This window comes from Penicillium verrucosum (genome assembly GCF_028828655.1).
Source record: "Penicillium verrucosum strain IBT 35672 chromosome Unknown utg000005l_segment0_segment0, whole genome shotgun sequence".
Classification (NCBI taxonomy): domain Eukaryota; kingdom Fungi; phylum Ascomycota; class Eurotiomycetes; order Eurotiales; family Aspergillaceae; genus Penicillium; species Penicillium verrucosum.
In genome coordinates, this window is record NW_026643214.1 from 683,689 (window position 1) to 711,687 (window position 27,999).

Below are 27,999 nucleotides of genomic sequence, written 5' to 3' on the forward strand. Positions count from 1 at the left end.
TACTCCTCTATATAAGAATTATCCTTAGGTAAAAACTAAGGTAATATTAACTAGCTATCTACGGAGACGTATTTAATGCCGGTAATCGATTCCGATTGACCTCTACTAGCGATATCACTAGTAGAACGAGAGGTAATAACCTTTCGTTACTTACCTTTACTAATTCGGTAGCCGGTTTCATCCTAATTAAAGATCTTATTTAGAAGGAATTAATACCGGTTTATAAGCTTAGTAAGCCTATTAAACCATAGAAGCAAAGTACCGTAATCTTCACTATTAACCCTTACTTTTTCTTTAGGTTTTTAGGTGATATAGTTTAGATCTAGGGGTAGTCTTTTGATAAAACGGTATACCTAGTTATAGCCTACAGCGGTCCGATCTTTACCCGCCTTTTTTAAGATCGAATTGGCGGTATATTCTACTATTTCTAGGGTAGGTGAGGTATGCGCAATGTCTAGGACTTTGACCCAATTAACAAGTGCCTTTTCTTAAATTGGATTTAATGCCTTGGTTCTTTTGGCACGGTCGGAACTAGATAGGCGGCCGTCTAGACGGCCCCTAAGCCGTCTACGGGAAACCCTATAAACCCTAGCTATCTTGGTAAGGTTGGGTTTTTTAGTTGCATAGTAGGCTTGGACGGCCTCCCGGATCCTATCTTCGATATTTTCAGGTGAAATTGACATCGTGGTATGGTAGAAAAATGTATGGGAAGTTGATAAAAGAGGGAAAAATGGCTATCTGGTGAAAAATGGCTATCTGGTGGGGCGCACCAACAACCGGAAGGTTGTTGGTTTTCGCTTGGCACGGCTATATGTTATATTTTAAAACGCAGAAAACCGCAAGTGAAGTGCCAGATTCTGCCTGTTAAATATCTACCAATAAAAAGTAATTACAAATGGGCGGTATAATCAATTAAAAAGGCGGTAACTAACTAGCCGAAGGGATGCGATATATTTAGCCGGAAAATCAATGAGCCGGAAAATCAGCTTACTCCCGAGGTCCATGGATATAATATTGTTAGTAAGCCATGTCCGTACCCGTGGACCCGTGGACCTGTAGATTAACTAGTTAACTATCCAGACAGCAGAGCAGGTTTTGTTGATTTTAGTCAGTTAGAGAATTACATATCTGCCATCCATACCATATATTGCTAAACACGCCAACTTCTGTCCCATAATTCAGGCAAATTCGGACACATTAACGCATCAATCTTGAAAAATCAGGCATTACATTTAGGCCGCTCTACAGGGCTTGTTTTGGCATTAGAGTTCAGTCAAAAAGATTTAAACATCAATACTTGACCTACCCGAGGTAACCCCGCCTCTATTTAACACTTTTATGATGTGTAACATGTTGGATTAACCTTTGACTAACTATGCTGTATAACAGGTTTAGTAGGGCACGAGGACGAAGCAGGTCCTATAAGAATGAATATCACAGTGAAACATTATGTCATCATTAGAATGAAGATAGTTCATGGTAATAACAAGGGTGTAGTGAAAACGTCTATTATTTGCTGGAAATAATGTCTTACTAGCATATGGATGGGTTCGGATGTGGGCTGACGATGATATACTCGGAAATGGCATGGAAACCGTGGCATCCAGGGGACGACGAGCTACTTTTGTAGTCATCTACTATGCATGGATGTCATAGATATCATATAGATAGACAATAGACACCAAAGGAGCATTGTAGGTATATAGTGATATCGCTATAATTTCCACTTGACAAATCTTACAAAATTTGAGAAATCTTCCATGGATCCGAGGTAACGCTTTCTACGAACAGGAAATATCTGATGTGAGAATTTATGCTTATCGAATACATTCAGAAGTAATGCAGTTATGCATTTCATTTACAGTGTATCATTTAATAAGTCTATATAGGGGGATTTCACTATTCTATCTTAACTATATATGTAAAAAATGTCATAATAAGCACATCAAAACCCTCGGACATTTCCTAGAAGTAGCAAAAGGTTTGGCTACTTCTAAATGCCCTAATGCCCTTTTCACTCCCTAGGTTGTTCACTGCCTCTACCCCTTTATTATCAGGTGTGACTCTGAGGCATATTCGACGCCACTGCGGCCTCTGGTTGACAGATAAATGCAAAGGGTTTAATCGGTCTCATGTACATAGCTACATGTAGATAGAATAATAATATGTTACTCAAATTTCAACTGGAAATTGGTTTGATCCGCGCGAGCCGCTAATAGGCTGGCTGCTATAGACCTACACACTTCTTCTAACTTCCGCGCCCTTTTAGTGCTAAGAAATACTATAAGGGCAACGAATGTCTTTTTCGTATGTCAGATCTAACAGGAATAAATCTGAACCAGATTCCCTACAGAATCTGCAAAACAAACAATCGAAGGGCAGTTCTATCAATACTTCTTCCTAAAAATCCTTTTTTTTTTTTCTTTTCAATAAAAATGAAATTTCTCTGTCTTTATGGGGGCGGGACAGGCGAGCAGGTATGTACATTTCAACATCGAGTTACAGGAGTGATGCTAAGACGATGGATGTAGTTGTTCAAGGAACAGCTAGGTGAGTAAGCAGTATTGTTCTGTTGATTGTCTCTAACTGTGTGTGCCAGAGCCCCTCAACGCTGCATTGTCTGCTGAATACCAGGTCCAATTCCAATATGCGAAACCGTTGCATGAAATACCATTTATCTCAGCCGATCTGGCTGCATATGCAGGCCCAGGACCATACCTGCGGTATGTTGAGTATCCCCAGGAAGCCACTGTACCAGGTCTGCTCCAAGAAATCGATGGAACCGGGATGGACAGTGCTGAGCAGGTATGGCGCGATGCGTTCGACTGGTTCTATCCAAAGGGATTGGACGAGCAGCGTCAGTTCAAGGAGAGCATTGGCCGGTCTGTTGGGTATCTGAATGATATAATTGACCAAGATGGGCCCTTTGATGGTCTAATTGGGTACTGTGAAGGAGCTTCAATCGGGGCTGCGCTCATTTTCGACCGCCTAACTCGCCAAGCCCCTAATCCGTTCAAGTGTGCGCTCTTTTACGGTGGATACGCCCCCTACGTTTCCAATGGGTCCAAGTTCGTTCTCGCCGATGAGGTCGGGACGGTCTTCCACTTTCCCACTTGCCATGTCATCGGATCGGATGACCCCATGATCGACGGCTGCAGAACGTTGTTGAACCTATGTGACAGTGCCCAAGCGACGGTAGTGGAAGGAGGAGCGGCCCACTTGATGCCTCAGGATAGTTTCGCTATTCAGGCCGTCAATGATGCGTTTTGCAGAATGGTAGAATCGGCAGTTTAAAGCTATTCCGTGGAAGTCTAGAGAGTGGTTGATAACGGTGTATCGTGGTAGAAGTGAATGCAGTCTTTTTTTGGGTTTGACGCTCAATTTTGTACATGCCCTTGCCTACATGTATCTACATAGTCATGAAACCCATATACTCCCATGGTATTTCTCCATCCAAAGAAGTTCATAACTGCATCTAATAGAGTATTGTGTGATTCTAAATACCATGAAGCCGCAATTATCCGTACCTGCTGCAGATCTCTAGGGATCTCTACACGATGAAGAATTGTATGGAGAGAGGGGGGAAGCATAATTGTTGGAGTCACGTGACGGCCATGTGGGGCCGCAGGTGATCCTGACCCACAGAACTCAGGATAATGGTAGACAGTAGCTAGTTTTTCTTCTCTTCTTTTCTTTCTCTCCAGAGTCTACAATTCTAATCCTTTGAGGTTAACATTCATTCCTACATAGCCTGCATTCCATCTGACAGGTTATAAGCCCTTGCTCGTACGACTCCGAGCATCTTTTCGTTGAAATTTTCAACCAATCAGAGTTTTCATTTTTCTTTTGTGGGACGCGTTTTTTTTTTTTTTCGGCCCGTTCCGTATCTCTATATTTCGACTATCGATCCCATCGTTGACATTGATTTTTATCGACGATCTTATTATAAGTCAACATTTTCATCATTCTAATTATCTAGGAAGCTTCGTTTTCCGTGGTCACCTTATCGACGCGACGGACGGTACCGCTTCGCGTATTTCTTTTGATCGAGACCGAAGACGGATACTCGACGTATAGTCAAAATGACTAGTTCCTACGATAATAACGATAACGGAGGAGAAGGTTCCTTACGTTCTCTCCCTACTTCTCGCTAGTAATACAATCCTATTTCTAATAGTTAGGGATAGTAATATTAACAACGTAGTCCTATTAGACGGATACGTATATAGGGGACTAATCTTCCTAAAGTAAAGGAGATTAAGCTTAATAAGGGTATTAAATTAGCTCTTAATAGTAGTAATCTAGTAAGATAGAAACGATAGATTATTAATAGATTAAGTATAACGCGAATCGATTAGGTCGCCGACTATAATCTACCTCGTCCTACTAAATTCGATCCCGATTATAATCTATAGAGATACTAGTCGAAGATTTCTAGTAGATAGTGTTACCAGCCAGTTCTTTAACAAAAAGAGTGCATTTAACTAGAACATTAAGTATAGGGAGGAAAAAGAAAAGAGAAGAAAAGAATCTATCAATAGGACCAAAAGACATTGTGGGGTGGGTCCTAGGTCGAAGGCGGAAACAATCAGCAGAAATCTCTACAAGGCGGAAACACACGGTAGAACCAACTGACTCGTCTAAAGGCGGAGTCAGTCAGCAGAAAACTCTATAGGCGGAGTCAACTAGCAGAAAACCCTACAAATCGTCACATAACCCCCGACCAAAAATATATTTAGCCCCTAAATACCGGCTTATCGTTATCCCTATAATCTTTAAGGAAGACTTCGTCCTTAGCCGTATCTAACTAGGCTTACAAGCGTATCGGGGGTCCGGGCTTTAGAGGGTAATTGTTATAGAAGTACTAAATCTTCTAAGGTATATACTTAAAATTTCTTATAAGATACTACTATAGGTCGAGATTATAGCTGAGCTATTAAACTCGATACTATAACTTCTAGTAATAAAGGCGTAAATCGATAACCTTATCTACTTCCTATTTATCTTCCTTAGAGATCCTAATTAGCGGTAGTAGGTCTAGATATTATCCGCGTAATAGTTCTAATAATAACGCTCTTCGAAGCTTACTAGGATTAAATACCGGATAAATTTTAATAGATTCTAGAAGATCGAGCTTATAGGCGTTTCCGATCTTCTCGATAATCCTATAGGGTCTACTAGCTAAGTAAGAAAGCTTCTAATTTAGGCGGTCTAGCTACTAATCTTTTATTATAATAAAAACCTAATTACTAATATTAAAATCCTCTTTTCTTTAGTACTTATTCGCCTATTAAATTATCTACTACTAGGACTTTATAATCTAATCTCTTATCTTTATCTAGATATCTTAAAGTTATAATAATATATTAATTATATCCTATTTATTATCCGTTAGATTACTTCGGTCCTTCTAGTTAAAGAATATAGCTAGTTCGTAATCTCTTTTAATAAAGAATAGTAACTACTTTATAGTATCCTATAGAAGAATTAATACTATAAAATCTATTATTAGTAGAATCTCTAACTAGTTATCTTAATTCTATTTAATATATAGTCGTAACCTCTAGGCTATATATTAATTTATAATCTCGCTCTATCTATCGGTCTAAGAATAATAGGTAGTTAATAACTTCCTTTTAATTCTAAGTATCCGGTAGAACTTAGTCTAGAATTCTAAAATAAACTATCCGCCTTAATTAGATATAATAGTCTCCGGAATACCTATAGTCCGAATTATATTATTAATAAATAATCTAGCTATCTACTTAGTATTAGTATCCTTATAATAAGAAATAGAAATTAGTCTCTTACTTAGTCGGTTAATAACTATAAAAATAATATCGTAATTATAACGATCCTTTAAAAATAAGCGGAAATCTATCGAAATATATTATTAAAATCTCTTAGGAATAAGTAAAGGATATAGTAATCTAAATATATAATCTCGCTAAACTTTTATTCGTTTATAAACTAAGTAGTTTTTTATATATTATTTTATATTATTAGCCTATCTCGGCTAATAATATCTTAATAAGATAAGCTTCTTTAGTTTTTTAATTCTAGGGTATATAATTAATAGTTATCGATATATATTATTAAGAAGTCTTATATATAAATCTTCTTTGTCTAGAATCTTAAGTCGTCTTTTAAATAAGAGTAAATCTTCTTCGATAGTCTACTTCTAATTACTACCTTCTCTAGCTATCTATCGAAAATCCGCTAGCTTAGTACTTTCTCGGTTAGCTTACTTTACTCGCCCGATAATATCTATTATATACTCTATATCGATTAGGTTTAAACCGACTAGATAGATATCTTCTTTTAAATAACTCTTTAGTAAAAATATTATTTATCTACTATTATTAATATAAGGTAAATTTTTTCGCGATAAGACGTTAGCTATAATATTCTTCTTTCCTAGGCGATATTTAATTATAAAATAGAACTAAGATAGGAACTCGCTTTATCTTACTTATTATTAATTTATCTATCTTATTATTATAAAATATTTAAAAGACTAATAATCTATTAAGATCTCGAAATAATCCTTTTATACTAAATCTTTAAGTTTAGATCGCTATTCCTATAGTATATAAATAATTATTAAGAGTTCTTTATCCTATATCTCGTAATTTAACTCCGCGGATTATATACTCTTTTAAAAAGAAAGCTACTAAATACTAAAAGTTATTATTCTTATAATACTAGGAGAGAATTACTCTAAGTATCCTATTAAAAGTATTAGTCTCGACTCTTATCCGTTAAATTAGATTATAATAACGGAGAACCGGTATAATTATTAACTTCTTCTTTAATAATAAAAAAACAGCTTTATATTATTCGGTCTATTTATAAGAAACGTTTTATCGAGTAAGTCGATATAAAGATTTTAAGATAGTACTATATCCTTAAATAAAATATTAGTAGAAATTATAAAATCCTAAAAATAATTAAACCTCTTTTATAATTATTAAGGCTTACTATAACTAAATAATACTAATCTTTTCTAGATTAATTATAATACCGTCTATACTTATAATAAAACTAAAGAACTTTATCTTCTATATAGAGAATTCGTATTTCGGTAATATTATTTAAAGACCTACTTTCTATAGATATTAAAGTACCTCCCTTACTTATTACTAATACTCTTTAAAGGTCTTACTATAGATTAAGATATTATCTATAAAGACTATAGTATACTTATCTAGGTACTCTTATAATATATTATTTATATATTATTAGAATATAGTAGGTCTATTTATTAATCCGAATAGTATAACTTTATATTTAAATAATCTATACTATATATAGAAAGTTATAAGCTCTTCTACTCTCGGTATTAAATAAATTTAGTAGAAATCTTATTAGATATTAAGCTTTATAAAGAACTTCGCTTTACTAGTTCGTTATAAGACTTTATCGATTAATAGTAATAGGTAATAATCTTTTTTTATAATAGTATTTAATCTTTAGAAGTCGATATAGAAACGAAGACTATTTCTAGGTTTCTTCGCTATTAAGATTAGAGAAATATATAGTATTAAGCTCGGAATAATAAATCTTTTCTTAAGATTCTTTATAATATACTTTTTTACTTTCTTTAATTTATAAAGAGATAGCTTATAAAGAGGATAATATCTAGGTTATATTTCGGCTTTAAATATAATATTATAATTAATTCTAGATCTATAAGATAATAATTTATCCGATCTCTTCTTTAAGAAAACTTCTATAAGGTTATAGTACTTCTTTAGTAGAGTCCGGAGTATCTTATTAATTTTAGGATCCTATATTTAGGTACTTTTAATATTAATAATATAGTCGATTTTATAGAGGAAAGTAATAAAGATTTCGGTTTTTTTATTAACCTTACTTCTTATATAAAATTAATTAAATCTAATACCTCTAATCGCGTAGATATTAATACTAATCGGGGATTACTCTTTCTTCGTCGATATCTAGGGCTTTAGAACTTTCGTTTTATCCTCTAAATTTTAAATTATCTTCTATTTCTTTTTAACCTACTAGTATCTATATTAATACTTTTAGGTACGTTAGAATTACTAATCTTACTAATCTTATTATCTAAAAAAGCGATTATATTATTCTATATTAGCTTAATAGATAGGGTCTATCTTTAATAGCCTTTTTAAGATTTCGGTTAGAAAAGGAATAGTAATCTTACTTATAATCTTATTAGAGAGACTTTTTTAATCCGGCTAAATTATTTAGTACTACCGGTAATCTAGAAGAATATTATACTCGGTAAATTATATCCGTCCGAGGATTATATTATATTATCTAAGATCTATAATTAATATTAGGACCTATCGCTATACTCGGCTATCTATATAAATTATAAGAATAGCGGTATATTATATTAGTTTAACTAGCTTATTATTAAATCCGCGTATTAGATATTTATAACTAAGCCTCTCTATCTTAATCCTAAATCGCTTACTAAGTAGTATAATTATTATTATATTAATAAAGATATATCCGTCTATTTTAGTATTATTTAGTACTAAAATAGAAAAAGAATAGCTATTATATATTAATTATATATTAAAAACTAAGCTATCTCTTAGACTATTAACTAACTTCTATAAGTCTAGTATAAATAATAAAACTTTCTTTCTATCTAGGAGGGAGACTTATCCTAAGTAAAAGCTTTTCTTAGATTCTTTTTATCGCTTACTTCGAGCTCTATAATCTCCTAAATCCGAGGGTTAATAATAGTTATAGTAGCTATAGTAATAGGCTAGTTTAACTTCTTCTTTAGATAATTATAGGTTATATATCCTCGTTTCTTATAATTAAAATAATAACCTTCTTTTATTAAGATCTCCCGCTTAGACGCGGAGAGACTAATAAAGTTAGTACTATCTTCTCGCTTTATATAGGGAGTAGAATTCGAACTAGTTATAGCGGTACTTATACTGCTTCCTAAGGATAGGTTTATATAAGAATAGAGATTAGTCGACTTAGCTTCCTACTATAAACTAATTTTATATAATATACTCTAGTAACTCTATACGAACGTATCGAAGGAGATTATTTCTTAGTTAATAGCCTATATAACCTAGGTTTAAAGTAGATATAGGAGTTTAGAATATAGATCTCGTTTCCGATTCTTAATTACGACGGTAGCTTCTTCTATAAGCTATATAAACTCTATAAGGAAATCGGTAAAGTTATCTCTAGGCTTTATCTTTAGTCGGTAGTATATAGTATACGCTTCGGCACGTCGATTCGGGTTTATAAAGATAGTCTTTAAGTAAGCAATAATATCCTCTATATCTTTATAAGGAATACTAGCGTTAGCGCTTATTCGGGGAGCAATATATAGCTAGGCTTTGCCTTTATATCGGCTTTATATATGTCACGATCGACAATTATCACATGCTTATCACATGTCAAGATCGTTCTTATCTTTCTTTGTTTGCTTGCTTTCTTTGTTCTTATCTTCCTTTGTTTGATGGAGTGCTACTATGCCTAATCGGGCATACCTACTAAGCCTATTTGGGAAAGAGGATTGTTTTCTTTGTTTCTTTGTTTACAGAGATCTAGCTATTTAAACCCCTCTGGATTTCTCTCTACACTTCTTCTTCTTTTCTCCCTATCTTTGCTTTTCTAGTTAAATACACTCTTTCATCCAATTGAAAAGACCTGGCTTATAATATAAAAGCAAAGATCCTCTCTACGAAGTCCTATGATAAGAACTAGTATCGCTTTCGTACAGCTATATAGAAGACTTATTACGAGAATCTTCTTAGCTCGAAGCAACTCTTCTCTTTAGATAGCTTAGTAACGTAACTTCGGTACGTTCGTAGAGAGACTAGGCTGCTCTAGGTTTAGATAGTAAGCTATAGCGAGAGGCTATCTATTTCCCTTCTTTAATTTCGACTCTACCCCTAAATTTTTCTTCCTTCTCTATTTCTTAGGTATAAGTAACTAGTACAATTTTTCTTTCTTTACCTCGCTTCCTTCCCTAATCTTCGTTAAAATAGATTAATAAGCCTTTTAATAGCTTCGCGTAGAGCTCCGCGCCGAATTCTCTTCTATAATCGATAATCTTAGAGGTAAAATTTAGGTTCTTTAGTAAGCTCTCTAGTAAGCTTCCGCCGCTTCTAACCCCCTTTCTTCGTCGAAACGTTTAAAATTATTACTTCCTAATCTAGAGAAGTTTACTAGTTAAGTATTTAAGTATAATATATAGGATGCTATAATTCGTACTAAGCTAGTAATTAACGGACCCGCTATAGGAGATTCTATAGCTTAGTTTTATTATATATTTCTTAATCTTATAAGCTAAATTTAGGCGACCGTTCTTCCTTAGCTTTCGTCCGCTCGCGACTCCGGTATTTACGATTACTATATAATTCTCGACTTATTTCGCCGCGTCTACGATAATCTAAATAAGGTTTAAGAAGTAGAGGACCGCCTCCTTTCGATTAAGTAGTCTCCCGAAGAATCACTCGCTACTTATATCGCTAAGTTCGAGCGCGTCCTTTATAAAGCAAAAGGATAGAATTAGCCCGATATTACTAAGATCTCTACTTTCCGAAAAGGTCTTTAAACTTTACTTCGAAGCCGTCTTTCCTAGCAGCTTAACCTTCTACGTACCTATACCGAGTTTATTAGCGTTATCTAGTAGCTCGCCGGCTATACTTCTTCCGCTAATACGTATTCAAATTCGAGTACGTATACTAGCTCTTCGAATAACTACAACTATAATAATAATCGGATGGATCTAATAGTTCTCGAATCTAGCGATATCCTTGATTACGATACCGCTATCGCTAGTATTTGCAAATCTAGAGACTAGATTGGTTCTTTCGTCGGGGTTATATCACGATCGATAATTATCATATACTTATTATATATCAAGATCGTTCTTATCTTTCTTTATTTGCTTGCTTTCTTTGTTCTTATCTTCCTTTGTTTGATAGAGTGCTACTATACCTAATCGGGCATACCTACTAAGCCTATTTGGGAAAGAGGATTGTTTTCTTTGTTTCTTTGTTTGTAGAGATCCAGCTATTTAAACCCCTCTGGATTTCTCTCTGTACTTCTTCTTCTTTTCTCCCCATCTTTGCTTTTCTAGTTGAATGCACTCTTTCATCCAATTGAAAAGACCTGGCTTGTAACAATATATAGAGTCTCCGATAGATAGGGAGAGGGTAATAGTCTATATTAGCTTTAAGTTTCTATCGGATCACTATCTCCTATATTTCGAATCTTACTTCTTTCCTATTATTAAGTATTAGTATATTAGGTATCTTAGTCGTCTTTCGGGTAACGTTAGCCTCTATAATCGGTACGCTAGTATTAGCTATATTAGGATTCTAAGTAGTAAGGAGACGGAACGCTAAGTCTCCCTATTTATAGGTCGTAATATTACGATAAGCAATTGCTTTATTACGCTTAGTTATTAGATCGTTAATCTTACTAAGGAGTATTATAACCTCCTCTCTTAAATCCTAATTCTCTTACTCTAGTCGTCGGTACTAGCGAGTAAGTTCCTAGAATCTCTTCTTTAAAGGAGTCTTCTAAAGTTATTCGCGTATAGAGGATAATCCCTCTCTAGTATTATTATTATTATTTGTCTTACTAGTATTAATTAGTCTCGGTATTTTAGTATATAAGATTTAGGGTTCGGATATATCGACTATCTAGTCGATCTCTTCTTCTTCTAGTATAGTAGCGAGCGGCTACTTACTATAATTTATTAGGTTCCGGCGGGTCTCGACTATTATAACTAGTTAGATAGGATTTAGTTTAGTTCGGAGGATCGGTCTTAGCTATATAATACTAAAGAACGGAGAGTAGGTAAGCTTTAACCGAGATCTACTATAATAGGGATCTATATAGTCTTCTACTTATTAAAAATTAAAATAGTACTTAATATTATATTACTAGCTAGTTCTTTAACAAAAAGAGTGCATTTAACTAGAACATTAAGTATAAGGAGGAAAAAGAAAAGAGAAGAAAAGAATCTATCAATAGGACTAAAAGATATTGTGGGGTAGGTCCTAGGTCAAAGGCGGAAACAATCAGTAGAAATCTCTATAAGGCGGAAACATACGGCAGAACCAACTGACTCGTCCAAAGGCGGAGTCAGTCAGCAGAAAACTCTGCAGGCGGAGTCAACTGGCAGAAAACCCTGCAAATCGTCACAGATAGATCGAAGGTCTTCTAGATTAGAAGATTATTATAACTCTTAAAGGATATATAAATAATTTCCCGATTTACGCTGATTATATACTACGTAAAGTCGAGTCTATTATTTATAGTATTAGTATTATTAATAATATAAGACGTAAGGTAATTAGATTCGACGAGATAAAGAGATTATACTTTAGTTCTACTAAGGACTATATTAATACCTACTAGACCTAATATAACTAGCTTAGTATATATAAAGTCGAACCTTATCTATTCGGAGTATTATTTATAATACTTCGATAATTAGAAGGTAAACTTAAATTAGTTACGTTTATCTATAAGACTTTAAAAGATAAGATACTAGATTCTATTATAAAGGAGGTTTTTAGCGATATATATAAGATATTAACGATTAAAATACGCGATATTCTTACTTCGTCTTCGTTCGACCCGGAAGCTTCTATTAACGTTATATAGAATAATAATAATAATAATTAACGCGGAGGTAGAATAAGAGGTCGAGGCTATAGTAGTAGAGGTTATAGAGGTAGTTTATATAATCCTAGATCGGATAATAATAATAAAGATAATTAAAATAATTAGAAGGAATAATATTAAGGTATAAAGAATATACCGTCTAAGGATAAGTCGATTAATAAATAAGCGGAATAATAGCGTAATTAATAGTTATAATATATAAATAGTTTAGAATATACTTACTATAGATATACTAGATATCCTACTAAGATATATTTTTATCTAATAGAGGATCTACTTATAGAGGGATAGAAGCCGCGTAGTAATACTTAGTACTATATAATTATATATAAAGAGAAAGATAAGGCTAGTATTACTTATACTAATATAGCTCGTTCTTCGGAGGATAACTAGATAATTAATAATAGTACTTCTAAAATAATTACTAAATATTATAAAGACTTCTATAAATACTTAATTTATAAGCCTAGTAAGAAGCTATATAGCTATATAAATACTAATAGTAAGGTCTAATTAGTAATTAGTTATAGTAAGGCGCTAATTTAAATTAAGAATTCGGAAGGTAAGATTAAGATAATTCTTATTAATACCTACTATAATACGGTAACTACCGATCGTCTACTTTTATCTAATATTCTTAAAGTAGATTATAGTATCTATTATAATCTAATTATTTCGAAATTAGTTTATAAGAATAAGAAGTTAGATTAGTAAAATAGTTTAATAGTTTACTTTAGATTAATAGCCTACTCTATTAAGGAGTAATTCTAGAGAAGATATAATAATCTTCTATTTAAATAACTTACTTCTATAAACTAAATTCTTCTAATTTAGACTCGGATTTAAATAAAGAGTTTAATCGAATTAATAAGTCTATTTTAATTTATAAAATTTATCGTCGACTTAGTTATATAGAAAGACTATATATTAAAGCTTCTCTTTCTAATACTATTCTTCTAGAGGAAGGAGACTAAGTTAAACTTTATAACTTTAACTATAAAACTTATTAATTTAGTAAAACTAAGAAGTAGATTTCTTAGGATATATAACAATATATAAAAAAGCTAGGTATAAAGTTTTATATAGATATATAAATTATAAATCTATCTAGATCTTATAGTAAGTATTATTAGATACTAATTATCGATAACTATACTCGATATATTAAAAAACTATACTTTTAAACTAAAGAGGAGATTATATCTTATATAATTACTTTTTATAAGAGATAAAAGATTCTTTATAGACGATACTTAGCTTTTTAGCGGATTAATAGAGAAACTAAGTTCTATAAGTTTTAAATATAGACGGAGGAAAAAGATATAGTTTTTAAAATTACGCCTATCTATATATCTAAATCGAATAGTATTATAGAGCGTATAAGTAGTTATATTAATTAGATTTAACGTATAATAAATATAAACGCTAAGCTTTCTAAATAGCTTTAGCCTTACTAAGTAGATACTATAATTTATATTTATAATCGTTTAATTAATCCGAAGACTTCGAAAATACCGATTATCTCCTAGTAGGAGGGCCTTAGTTTTAGTAAGATAAGGATTAATTTAAAATATCTTTGTATATAGGATATTATTATATTTATTTATATTCTAAAGGAGATATATATTTAATTAGAGAAATTAGCTACTTATATATTTAAAAGATATTTAGTTAGTTATAAAGATAAGAATAGTTATATTTTTAAGATATAGAATCCTACTTCGAAGAAGATTGTTTATTTATAAGATATTACTTTTCCTAATAAACTTAATCTTAACTCTTCTCGATCGGATAATAATCTAAAAAAGGGTATTTTAGCTAGAAAGCCGGTATTTAAAGATCTTAATTTAGATAATAATACTAAGGTACTTTATAAAGAAGATAGTCCGTATATTCTAGATTTTATAATTAAGAAAGGTAAATAACCTTACGAAGGTCTAGAGGTTATAATTAGACTAAAGCTAGTTCTATAAGTTTCTATTACTAATAGATAACTAGAAGTAGTAATTTAGATTTTAAGACCTATAATTTAATAGAAGTAAGCTTCCGTAGGTCTAGATATACTAGGAAGAGTATAGACTATACTACCTATACTAAAGCCGTTAATTAGAATATAAGAGATCGAAGATTAATCTCTACTTTAATAACCGAATTTCCGGAAGTAAGTTAAACTAGCTTACCTTCTACCGCTAAAGAGATAGGTTATTTAGTAGCTAATTTATTAGTTAGTTCCTTAATTAATATATCGATATCTAGTTCTTTAACTATAGGTTTATAAGATAATTTAACGTTATATAGTTAATTATATAGATAGTAGACTATTACTTCCGCTAGTCCTACCGTAGCCTAGAAAATAAGTAGTAGTATCTCCGGTTTTAGAGGCTATTCTAGAGTCTCTAGTTATTTACTAGTCGATCGAGAAGGATAACGGTAAAGATAGTAAAGATAATAAATATAATAGTTTTATTTATTAAGGATAATATATATAGCGAGCTACTCGTAATATAGAAGTTCTTATATAATAGGCTATTCCTACTTCTCCTTAATATTTATCTAGAGTATTCCGGGAGGATACTCCGTAGGAGATTTTTCTATAGGAGATTTTTCTATAGGAGATTTCTCTATAAGAGATTTCTATATAGGAGGTTTATAATCTTATTATTTTAGAGGAAGAGTAGGTAGTAGTTTAGCCTAGTTCTTATTAGATTTCTAAATCTATTTTTAAACTATATATAGAGACGGTTTCCGAGGTCGAATTACTTTAGGAGGTCTTAGTTAAAATAATTACCGATAGTTCTATTACTAAGATAGCTTCTATTCCGCTAGAATACTTTATTCCCTAATAATCGAGCCGGACGAGACGATCGCTAGAACGATATAGTTTTCCTATAGAACTTACTGAGACTATATCGATTCCGAAAACGAAACTAAAATAGACGAAATAACCGAAGCGAGTTATTATAAAGCCGGACGTTTTATAGGGTAATAATAATACTAATAAAGGATTAGGTAATAATAATAATTAAGGTAGGGGGAGATTTATAAAGTCGAGAGTTATTACGAAATAGAGTACTCCTTTTATTTATAACGGTAAGCCTTTATATATTAAGGATATTATTATTCCCTAGTCTTATAATAAGGCGATAAATTCTCGATTTTTAGACCGCTAGTAAGTAGCGATAAAAGATTAGTTTAACGATATTTATACGAAAAGGACTTTTAATATTATTTATAAGCCGCCGGGGGTAGTACCTCTACCGAGTTAATAGATTTTTAATCTTAAAATAACTAAAGATAATCTTATTTATAGTTTTAAAGCGCGCTAGGTAATTTATAGTAATTATTAGTAGAAGAAAGAGGATTTAATTTTCTATACTCCGGTTATTTAAAATATTCTTATAAAGATTATCTTTATATTTATTACGTAAAGAGATTATAAATAGTATTAGTTTAATATAGTAGCTACGTATCTTAATACTTCTTATAAAGATTAGGAGATAGTCTATATTATTTAACTAATAGGTTTTAAATACTCCGAACCTAATATCGGAAGTAAAGGTTAGGTTTATTAATTATAGTAGGTATTATTTAGCCTTTATAATTTAGTAGCTCTATAGAATAAAGAACTTAATAGAAGACTAGTTAAGATTAGGTTTTATACTCTTAATAATAATCTATATATCTATATTAAAATATATAATAGTTTAATATAGTTTCTTCTTATTTATATTAATAATTTTATTAGTACGGCTCCGACTAATAGAGAGGTTAAGATAATTTTTTAGTAGGTAAAGGGTTAATTCGAGATTAAGGATATAAAAGAACTATCCTATTTTCTTAGTAATATTATTATTTAGAATTATAATAAGAGAATAATTCGGATAATATAGTAGATATATTATCTAGAAGTACTTCGCTTAGTAGAGATATAGATATATTCTCTAATTTCGATTCTACTTTCTCTAAACTATAAATAGGATAATAGTAATAAGGATCCCGACGCTCTTCTAGATTAAAAAGGATATACTTTATTTAAATCTTTAGTCGGTAGACTTAACTAACTAGTAGTTAAAACTAGGCCTAATATTAAATTTAGTATTATAAAGTTATAATATCGTTCTACTTCTTCGACTATTAATAATTTATAGGTAGTCCGTACTATCTATAGATATCTTAAAGATATAATATATCTTAGTATAACGCTAGGAGAGGTAGACGATACCTCGTTCTTTATATATACCGATACTTCGTATAGTAATTAGTATAATTTAAAATTAATAGAGGGTACTATTTAGTTTTTTAGTAATATACCTATTATTTAGTACTCGAAGAAATAGAGTATTATAACTCTATCGTCGATAGCTATAGAATAGTATACTCTAGATCGATCTACTAGGGATACTTAGTAGATTTTAAAGATTACTAAGGTACTTAATCTTCCTAAGGTAGGTAATCTAATTATTATTTTAATAGATAATATTAATACTTAGTTGCTAATAAGTAAGAAATCGTATAAGAATAATATACGTTAGCTTAATATAAAGTAGTTTTTCGTTAAGGACGCTATTTTCTAGAAGAAGATCGATTTATAGCGCGTCGAGACGAAGAGTAACGTCGCTAACGGGTTTATAAAAGCGCTTAATAAAGAAGTATATATAAAGTTCATCCGGATACTAGGTCTTAATTGATCTATATACTAAAGTTTACGGGTAGATATAGGTTTATAATATATAGGAAATAGTGGAAAATAAGAAAATAAAATAGAGAGTTTTTATTAGTAGAGACAAAGAGATATAGTGACAGTCTTCGTCCTAAAGGGGGTGTTAGAGTCACGTGACGGCTATATGGGGCCGTAGGTGATCCTGACCCACAGAACTTAGGATAATGGTAGACAGTAGCTAGTTTTTCTTCTCTTCTTTTCTTTCTCTCCAGAGTCTACAATTCTAATCCTTTGAGGTTAACATTCATTCCTGCATAGCCTGCATTCCATCTGACAATAATCTACTAACTAACTACATAGCAAACAGCTGCTGTCACAATTGATGCCTGGATTATCTGACCACAAACGAAAACAAAATCCCTAAGTGCAAAATTTCCTATCGACTTTCATGCTGAGACATCCAGATCTTTGCCTTCGACTCGTTGGATAAGGACAGCTGTTGCACCCCCACCCCCATTGCAGACAACGGCAACACCATACTGACCGTGAGCCAACTGGTGTGAGAGACTGACTAGAATTCGACTACCTGAGCTGCCCAAGGGGTGTCCGAATGCGATAGCTCCCCCATTGACATTAACCGTATCGGGGTTCAAGCCGAGCAACTAATCAATATAGTAAGTAAAGTGAACTAATCTCAACGATGGTTATTGATCCACACACCAGTTGTGAAGTTATCACTACGATCGCAAAAGCTTCGTTGATTTCCCATAACAAGATCTGTTCAACACACATTTGGGCTCCCTCAAGGACAAGCTGAATCGCCTTGGTTGGAGCCAGAGCAAACTCATGTGGGGCAACGGAGGCATCGGCGTAAGCTATTATTTTCGCTAGCACCCGATTCTCTCGACAAAACTGCCCGGCGATCTGGGCGTCCACCAGAACCACCGCTGAAGCACCATCGCTTAGTGGACAAGCGTTGCCTGCGGTTACTGTGCCATCGGGGCCGAACACTGGTTTCAAAGCCCGAAGTCGGTTGAAGAGACTTTCATGGGGGAGACTGTCGGTGTCAAATATCTTCGCTGCGTCTGCATCTACTGACACGGGTATGATCTCTTCTTGGAAGACATTGCTCTGCTGTGCTTGGGATGCCCGATTATAAGCAACGAGGGCATAGTCATCCTGGTCTTCACGGGATATACCCATCTGCTCAGCGACACCCTCAGCGCAGGCGCCCATAGACCGGCCATCTGAGGAGTTAATCAACCCATCAAGCTGGAGGCCATCAATCACCAGATTCTCTTCGGAATTTGAGTCATCTCCTTTCTTTAAATACCCGGGGACATTTGACATGCTCTCCATCCCCCCGGCCACCTGAGCAACGGCGTGCCCTAGTTGGATATTCTGAGCAGCAAATGTGATGGCCTTGAGCCCAGATGCGCATACTTTGTTTATTGTGGTAGCTTCAATATCTGGCGCCAAACCGGCCTGCATCGCAGCCTGCTTGGCGGGGGCCTGGCCAGCGCCAGCTTGAAGCACTTGGCCCATGTAAACATCCGAAAATAAATCCAGCGGTACTTGTGAGCGACGGAGGGCTTCACGAATTGCGATGGCTCCGAGGGTGGTGCCCGACACATGGTCTAGCTGGGTATTAATCTACATCAATCAGTCATCACTCGAAACTTGGGGGGTTTGACTGTCTGGACTCACGCGTGCAGTGGGGGTCCTCGCCGCCCCAACAATGTATACTGGGTTCATCATGATTTTATTGTCATAGCGGGAGGATGATAATCCACGTGTGCCCACACCCCTTTTATGCCCCATCTTAGCTCGGGTGTCGCTCCATATCGAGATTTCTGAATGCGCATGGTCCCGCTGGTCTCATGTTTGGCCTCATGTTGGCAAATATCAATGCAGTACTACTATCTGTAGATCCTACATGTCATACAAAGATTATCTCATCCAGGAAAATGTGAGTGGAGTAGTAGTATCTAGATATTATACTATGAAGTGTGCCACAACAATCTTATGCAGACAAATCTCGATCCAGTAGTAGTATTCGTAGATCAGCCTTTTCACCGTGCCAAAGACAACCTTCGGAGATATATATCCAGGGCACGGGATCTGACACAACGGGTATTTCTGAGGGAAAGTTCGTAGCGAGCAGCTGCCTGTCAGATTTTAGTCCAACGATATATTTTATTTCCTTGATCTGGATAGATAGACATGATAGGCACTGCATGTGTATATTCTTGATTTGAGGAAACCTAGACAAGAAACAAAATCCACCCACCCAGCTTGATCACCTGCGGGAATAGGCATATGCATTGTTCTCCATTGGGATCAGACGTCTAATCACATCCCGTATAGCCCTCGCTCAACAGGTATGCAATGACGGGGTTAACTTCATATGTTTGGCGTATGTGGGTCGTTCACCCTTCCTTCAGCAGCAGTCTAGTAGGGTTTGCTGTCTTTGGATTTACGTACAATTCGGTTATTGCGGAAGGGTGATAATGGTAGGAGACAAGTGCATTGGAAACTGTAAATATATATTGTGACATCCAGGTGCCACTTAGGTAGGAGCATGTAATCGAGCTTGAGAAACTTTGCTACATAGTATTTATCAACAATGGAAACAACCAATGACCCTAGCGTGGAGCCTATCGCCATCGTCGGAATGGCCTGCCGACTCCCTCCTGACATCTCTACTTTGGGGGAGTTCTGGAGCTTCTGTGCTCATGGAAAGAGTGCTTGGACCGAGAACCCCGAAGGCCGTTTTGACAATGCAGCCTTTTGGAACAAGAACGCAGACCGAAAGGGAAAGGTAATTTGTCACTATTCCCAATCAAGGATCGTGGAGTTGACCAGTCTTGATTAGATCAACAATGAAGGAGGGCATTACTTGAACCACAACCTTGCCCATTTCGATGCTCCGTTCTTTCGCATTACGGCCAACGAAGCCAAGGTTGGAGTGACCGTGATCCTCATTTTGTTGGTTTGATGAACTGATCGATGGCTGTTTCTTAGGCTATGGATCCGCAGCAACGATTTCTCCTCGAGGTCACCTACGAAGCGTTGGAGAATGGTAGGTGATAAGATCAACCCCCTGTGATTGAGTCCCAACCTTCTGACCAAGTCCCCAACAGGCGGCTTTCCTATGGAGGAAATGGCCGGTAAGGACGTCGCGGTGTTCGCAGCAAACTCTTTTTCGGACTACTTGCATGGTATCACCCGGGATCCCGAGACTGCACCCACCTTTGCGATGACCGGCTGTGACCCCTGCATGATTGCAAATCGACTCTCCCATTTCTTTGATTTCCACGGCCCTAGTATTACCGTGGACACCGCATGCTCCTCAGCTTTGACTGCCATCCACTTGGCCTGTCAAAGTCTTCGCTCAGGAGATTCTCCTTGTGCCATCGTGGCCGCTGCACATCTGAACATCTATCCTCAGAGCACCATTCTATATTCTTTATCCCAGTAAGTTCCATCTACTACTACTCCTCACGTCTAGCTTACGCTAACTGTGACGACCAGGTTGCTTTCTCCTGAAGGAAAGTGTTACGCGTTTGACGATCGGGCGACGGGGGGATTTGGCCGGGGAGAGGGGGCTGCGTCCTTGGTACTTAAACCCCTCAGCGCAGCTCTCGAAGCAGGTGATCATATCTACACTGTCATCAAGAACACGGGTATCAACCAAGATGGCCGGACAAATGCTGGAATCACTGTGCCAAGTGGCGAGGCCCAAGAGAGCTTGATTCGGTCTGTGTATGCCTCTTGCGGCCTTGACCCATCCCAGACTCGGTATGTGGAGGCACATGGGACCGGTACTGCTATCGGTGATCCAATCGAGGTGGGGGCCATTGCCAATATATTCGGAAAACAGGGCACTGGTTTGGAGCCAACCTTTATAGGGTCTGCGAAGTCCAACTTCGGCCATTTAGAAGGGGTCAGCGGCCTGGTATCTGTTATCAAGACCGCAATGATGCTTGAGAAGGGAATGCTGTTGCCCAACACCAACTTTACCAATTCAAATCCCAAACTACATCTGGAGGAGAACAACCTCCAGGTGCTCAGTGGGATAAAGCCTTGGCCGAAGTCTGGAGTCCGCAGGGCATCAGTCAATAACTTTGGTATTGGTGGCTCTAACTCGCATGGTATCTTTGAGCAAGCACCACCAAGACCTAGCCAGAAGCCGTCGAGCGGGTCGTATATTTTTGCCCTCTCGGCTAACTCCGAATACTCATGCCGAATGCAGCTGAGCCAGCTGTCGGCCTATGTGCGAAAGCATCCACTATTCTTCAATCAAACTATCATGGAAGACCTCGCTCTCACCCTCTCGACGCGAAGGTCACTGTTTCCTTGGAAGGCTGTCGTCACCGCAAGCAGCCATAGTCAGCTTGTCGAGAAGCTACGTGCAGAGTCTACTATTCCAACGCGTTCAACCAAGCGACCATTGGTTGGCCTAGTCTTCACCGGACAGGGTGCCCACTGGCCACAGATGGGCCAAGAACTTGGTTGTTATCCAGTATTTGCAAATTCCTTACAAAAGTCGCAAGCAACACTTTTGGAGCTCGGGGCGACCTGGAAGCTGCAAGGTAAGAACATTGATTGTCATACAATAGTTATCATAAGTGATACACTAACTAGGTATAGATGAATTGCTCAATGGTCCCGAAGAGTCTCAGCTGGGTGTGCCGCAGATCAGCCAAGTCGCCTGCTGCGCCATCCAAATTGCTCTGGTAGACTTGCTGCGCTCATGGCGACTGGATATTACCGCCGTGGTCGGCCATTCTAGCGGTGAAATTGCCGCTGGTTATGCAGCTGGCCTTTTGTCTGCCGCCACCTGTATCAAGGTGGCATATCATCGTGGAATGGCGACAGTGGAGATTAAAGAAAATTTCCCAGATCTAAAGGGATCCATGATTGCCGTCGGGTGTAGCGAGGCCGTGTTACAAACCCTACTGAGCTCCCTGACCTCCGGCTCGGCGGCCATCGCGTGCAAGAATAGTGCCTCCAGCTTTACGGTGTCTGGTGACCGCAGCGCAATTGAGGAGCTTCACGCCCTATGTGACGCGCAGAATATTTTCAATCGAACATTGAAGGTTGATATCGCCTACCACTCAAGTCACATGAGTGTCGTTGCCGAAAGCTACTTCGCAGCTCTTGGTGACATCGACTGTGTTGAGAGTCCAGTCAAGTTTTTCTCCTCGACCGACGGTGGCCTGCTTCAAGAGCCAAAGCTAGACAATCGTTACTGGACCAGCAATATGACTGGTCAAGTCCTCTTTTCGGACTCCCTATCGGCTATGTGTCGCTATAATATGACAATTGGCGGGGAGAAACGTGGAATTGACATCTTGGTGGAAGTTGGTCCCCATGCAGCCCTCAAAGGGCCTGTTTCACAGGTGATAAAAGGTATTGCAAAGAACAAAGACATTTCATACTTCCCAACACTGGTCAGGGGCACAAACGGGGTCCATACTATGCACGAACTAGCAGCCTCGCTATTGCAGAAGGGATTCCCCATTGACTTGGAGAAGACCAATTTTGGCAACACCTTGAACCTATCCAAACAGTTCGCTGTGTTGGGCGATCTTCCATCTTATCCGTGGAAACACCAGGAAGAATATTGGCAAGAACCACGAATCAACAAGTTTTACCGGGCAAACAAGATGCCCTATAATGATTTACTTGGCTGCTTTGCTACGGACTTCAATGCTCTGGAGCCCCGATGGAGGAACATCATTCGCCTGGATGACCTACCGTGGCTTCGCGATCATCGTGTGCAGTCGGAAGTAGTCTTCCCCATGGCCGGATACATTTCCATGGCTATTGAGGCCGCATCTCAATATAACCTGTTCCAGGGGAAGGCCCATGGTGCATCATACATTCTTCGAGAGGTGCTGGTCAAGTATCCGTTGATGCTCTCTGAGATGACTGAGTACGATATGACCCTGTCACTTCGCCCCTATACCATTGGACCTCAAACCCAATCAACAAAGTGGTACGAGTTCGCCATATTCTCATGTTCCGGAGATTCAGAGTTCGAAGAACGTTGCAGAGGAAATATCTGCGTTCTAGACAGGCCTCAGGTTGGGGGCAAAAGTGACCATATTTCCCCAGACGGCTTTCCCGGACTAGCACTAGATCACACCAATTTCTATACAGCTGTCAAGAACTCGGGTATTGAGTATGGTTCCTCCTTCCAGGGCCTGCATGATATGAAAGCTACTGGCTCCGAGGCCATCGCAAAGCTGAGGATTCCCGACACCGCAAAGGCCATGCCCTCTATGTGCGAGAGCGCGTACGTGCTGCATCCAGCCACAGTCGATATCTTGATGCAGACAATATTAGTCCTTGCACGCTCTAAGTTTGGGGGACTGGACAGACTCTACATGCCCCGCTATATCGAAGAAATTACGGTTCGACCTCTAACTCTCCTGGCAGCGGACAAGGATTTGGCTATCAGCGGGACAATTTCGAATCCTTCTCTGGATGTTCCCGTATTCTCCCTGTCTACGCAACAGGAGGATGGAGGTTCAATCTCGATCAAAGGCCTTCAATGTCGAGGGCGGCCTTTGCCGGAAGTCTCCTCTGCCATGACCAATTTCTGCCACAAGATCGAATGGCAGCCCTGGGTGGACATTCTATCGGCCGATGAATTACGCCGTACTTTCCAGGTCTCGAATGAAGGCGCGGCTGATGAGCAGTCGCGTATCAGAATTCTTAACGACGTTTCATTGTACTACATGCACGAGGCACTGGTGCAGCTCGGGGATTATGATGGGTCACGACAAGTAAACATGTACCGCTGGATGAAAGAAAAGGTCCAAGAACAATGGCACAATAATATGGATAACCAACAGGCCCAGGAGCTTATACAAAAGGCAAACCAGGTTGGATCGGTTGGAAAGTTCCTTTGCCGGATGGGCGAAAACATCGCCCGGATCATTCGCGAAGAAGTGGAGCCTCTCAGCCTCATGCTGGAAGATGATTTACTCACGAGCTATTATGAGGACTTGGAGCCCCTGAAAAACCGTCTATATCCAGCCGCGGCATCGATCGTTGCTTCCTTGGCTCACCAGAATCCCAACTTGCGGATCTTGGAGATTGGGGCTGGAACAGGAGGGACGACGCTTCCCATTCTACAAGCTCTCGGTGAACCAGGTGCCACTGCTCAAACCCTCTTTGATTCCTATGTTTTCACTGATGTCAGTGCTGGGTTCTTTGAAAAATCCAAGATCAAGCTCCAGGCATGGAAGCAGGTGTTGGATTTCCAAGTTTTGAACATCGAAGCCTCGCCGGAGGGTCAGGGCTACACAGAAGGGACCTACGACCTGATCATTGCGGCCAATGTCTTACACGCGACGGTCAATATGTCGACAACAATGACCAACGTCCGGTCCCTTCTCAAACCGGGCGGTAAGCTACTTTTGCTGGAGATAACGAGCCCCAGCATAGCATCATTCCCCTTTGCGACACTACCCGGCTGGTGGCTTGGAGAAGAAGAGTTCCGTCAAAATGGGCCGACCCTTTCGTCTGTCACTTGGGACAGTGTTTTACGATCGACAGGTTTCTCTGGTATTCAGGCAGAGCTTCACGATTACCCCGGCACTCTTGAGCAAGAATGTAGTTTGATTGTGAGCTCGGCCACGGCGCCCGACCAGTGGAGCCCAAGCGAAGATCTCACTATTGTCACGGGCGGTCCTTCAGAGGGTCTTGCAGAAGCGCTCACGAGCAGCCTCGCTGAATCCCTACAAATCACCGCACGTGTTGTGGCACTCGACGCCATTGCCACTGAACCAAATACTTCAAAGACTTACATTGTTTTGGAGGACTTTAACTCTCCTCTTATGCACAGTATTACCGCACTTCAATATCGGGGCCTCCAGCGCATCTGCGAGGCGGACAGAAATCTGTGGGTGGTAGCAGGGGCCAACCAGGACTCTGTAGATCCCAAGGCGAGCATGACGTTAGGGCTCACCCGAAGTATTCGGGAAGAAAACCACAACCAGAAGCTGGTTGTACTGGATCTAGATATTACCAACCGGCTCTCAAGTGCCGAAGCAGCTTCCGTGATTCTCCGCGTCTTTTCACAGTCGTTTATCAAACCAGACTCACCTCTAGCAGAGCCCGAACTCTCTGAAAGAAACGGAATCATTCAGATTCCACGATTCAAGCCGGATACTGGAATGAACCAGTTAATCACTGACACACGGGAGCAATTTGCACCGAGGTCTCAACCCGGTTGGGACAGTGGACATTTACTTAAGATGCAGGTACAAGCACCGGGGACGTCGAAAAGTCTCACCTTTGTCAATAATGGACTATCACGACCGGCCATCAATGACCTGGATGTTGAAATCGAAGTCAAGGCAAGTGGGATCAGCTTCCAAGACGCCTTAATCAGCAATGGCAAGGTTATCGGGGACCTTGGCTACGAATGCAGCGGCGTGATCACAGCTATCGGTCTCGGTGTCAATGACCTGGCTGTTGGCGATCGTGTGTGTGCTTTAACACGAGGTACATATGCATCCATTGTGCGCTGCCCCTCGGTCCAGGTAGTCAAAATTCCCGATTCAATGACATACACAACTGCAGCCGCCATTCCTATGGCATTTGTCACAGCCTACTACTCTGTAGTAACGGTTGGTCACCTCGAGCGAGGCGAGACAATTCTCATTCACCAGGCTGCAGGAGGTGTCGGTCAGATGGCCGTGAGAATTGCTCAGTATCTTGGTGCCGAGGTCTATGCGACGGTCGGTTCTGCCGAGAAGAAGGAAGCAATCGCAGACTATTTCCAGATTCCGTTCGACCACATCTTCTGTGGGGATCAGGTCTCATCGTACGAAGATCTGATGGACCGGACGGCAGGGAGGGGCTATGATGTTGTTGTGAACACTCGGTCCAATGAAGCACTAGATGTGTCGTGGAAGTGCCTAGGCCCCTATGGGAGATTTGTGAATCTTGCCCTCACGGATATCTTGAATGACAACCGTCTTTCGATGAGACCGTTTAACAGAGGTGCCTCCTTCTTTTCGATAAACCTGGAGGCCTTGATGAAGGACAAACCTCATCTGTTGCAAGATATTTTGATCCGAGGGATTGATTGGTACGCTACTGGGGTGATAAAGTCGGCGATGTCGCCCAAGTGCTACCACATTGGGGCGATGGAGGATGCTTTCAGGCATCTCAGCGAGGGCAATTCCATCGGGAAGCTAGTCGTCGACCTCTCATTGCCAGGACCAGTATCGGTAAGAGGCTCTTTCCCTTGTGAGGTGTAAATAACCAAATACTGATTTACTACAACAGGTGGCCATTGATGAGGCAAGTATGCCCTTGTTCACACCCGATGAGTCCTACCTTGTCGTGGGTGGTGGTGGTGGCATTGGACGAAGTATCGTTCGGTGGATGAGCCGCAGAGGTGCCAAGAACATCATCATTATGACTCGCAGTGGGTTACAATCGCAAAGAGTGCGCGAGCTAGAGTCGGAGATGCAACTGAAAGGTGTACGACTGGCGGTGTTCCAAGGTGACGTTGCAGATTCCGCTAGCCTGGAAAATGTTATCCAGGAGAGTGCAAAGATTCTTCCGCCTATCCGAGGTGTCATCCACAGCGCCATGGTGCTGAAAGTGAGTAAATATGAATTTTCCTCCCATAAGACTCGCCATATACTGACCCCCGTCCTCTAGACCATGTTATTTGAGAACATGCCCTATGACGATTATTGCGCAGTGGTCAGCCCCAAGGTTCAGGGTGCATGGAATCTACATCAGTATTTCAGTGATCCCCGGAGTCTTAGGTTCTTCATCATCATCTCATCCATTACTGGTACCATTGGGCCCCCAAGCCATTCTGCCTACGGTGCCGCCACAACCTACTTGGGCTCACTGGCACGAATGCGAAATTCTCAAGGCCTTCCTGCTGTCTCCGTCGACTTAGGCCCAGTGACCAAAGTTGGATACATTGCCGAGCAGAGCAGTCGACAGCAAGTGATTGACAAAAACTGGGGTGAAGAGGGTCTCACCGATATGGACATCAATGACATTCTGGATACGGTGATCAGTGGACAATATGATCCCAGTTGGGATGCCGAATGCTATACCTGCTTGCTCCCGCCCTCCTCGCATGTTCCTTTCTGGTTTTCGGATAGTCGATTCGTTCATTGCCGGCACCCCCGTCTTACGGCAGAGCAGGGCACCGACAACATCGATGAAAAGCCGATTATCCCCCTAGGCCAGTTGTTGTCTAAGAGCCAGTCTCTTGAGGATGATCAATCCATAATTTACGAAGCCGTTGTGGGCAAGTTTATCTCGGTCTTGTCCTTGCACCCAGATGATATTGTACCCTCGAAGCCCCCTAGCACCTATGGGGTTGACTCTTTGGTGGCCGGTGAGATCCGCAATTGGATTGTGCGTGAAATGAAAGCGAGTCTGAGTCTGCCAGAGCTTATGGGCAGTGCTTCCTTTGTGGACTTGTCCGACACCATCACACAACGGTATCGGGTAGCCAAGGCGGCCTAAGGCTATTTTATAAGTGCATTTATGTTTATGGCTTTTGTAGAAATGGAAGGGTCCACGACTTACTCCCCGTGCTCGATGCGTTCCTATATGTTTGAAAGATTGATAGTGCCAATTGAGTGTAATCATTAAAGAAAGCAGAACCATGT

The 27,999-nt window shown here is 38.6% G+C and overlaps 3 protein-coding genes across 3 annotated transcripts; 2 read left to right on the forward strand and 1 right to left on the reverse strand.

Annotated features, from left to right (window-relative positions):
- Positions 1-2,435: 2,435 nt before the first annotated feature.
- N7516_011116 (uncharacterized protein) lies at positions 2,436-3,294 on the forward strand (the record flags this gene model as incomplete). The annotated part of the gene is made up of 3 exons (XM_057223834.1): positions 2,436-2,477; positions 2,532-2,550; positions 2,600-3,294. The coding sequence occupies 3 exons, from the start codon at positions 2,436-2,438 to the stop codon at positions 3,292-3,294; spliced, it is 756 nt and encodes a 251-aa protein (XP_057068974.1).
- Positions 3,295-17,775: 14,481 nt separating this feature from the next.
- N7516_011117 (thiolase family protein) lies at positions 17,776-19,087 on the reverse strand (the record flags this gene model as incomplete). The annotated part of the gene is made up of 3 exons (XM_057223835.1): positions 17,776-17,991; positions 18,050-18,982; positions 19,037-19,087. 3 exons carry the CDS (start codon positions 19,085-19,087, stop codon positions 17,776-17,778), a joined length of 1,200 nt encoding a protein of 399 aa, XP_057068975.1.
- Positions 19,088-19,955: 868 nt separating this feature from the next.
- Positions 19,956-27,853, forward strand: N7516_011118 (type I polyketide synthase; the record flags this gene model as incomplete). Its single annotated transcript, XM_057223836.1, has 8 exons — positions 19,956-20,150; positions 20,205-20,291; positions 20,354-20,411; positions 20,473-20,806; positions 20,864-21,924; positions 21,983-26,583; positions 26,642-26,962; positions 27,023-27,853. 8 exons carry the CDS (start codon positions 19,956-19,958, stop codon positions 27,851-27,853), a joined length of 7,488 nt encoding a protein of 2,495 aa, XP_057068976.1.
- Between the last annotated feature and the right edge of the window lie 146 nt (positions 27,854-27,999).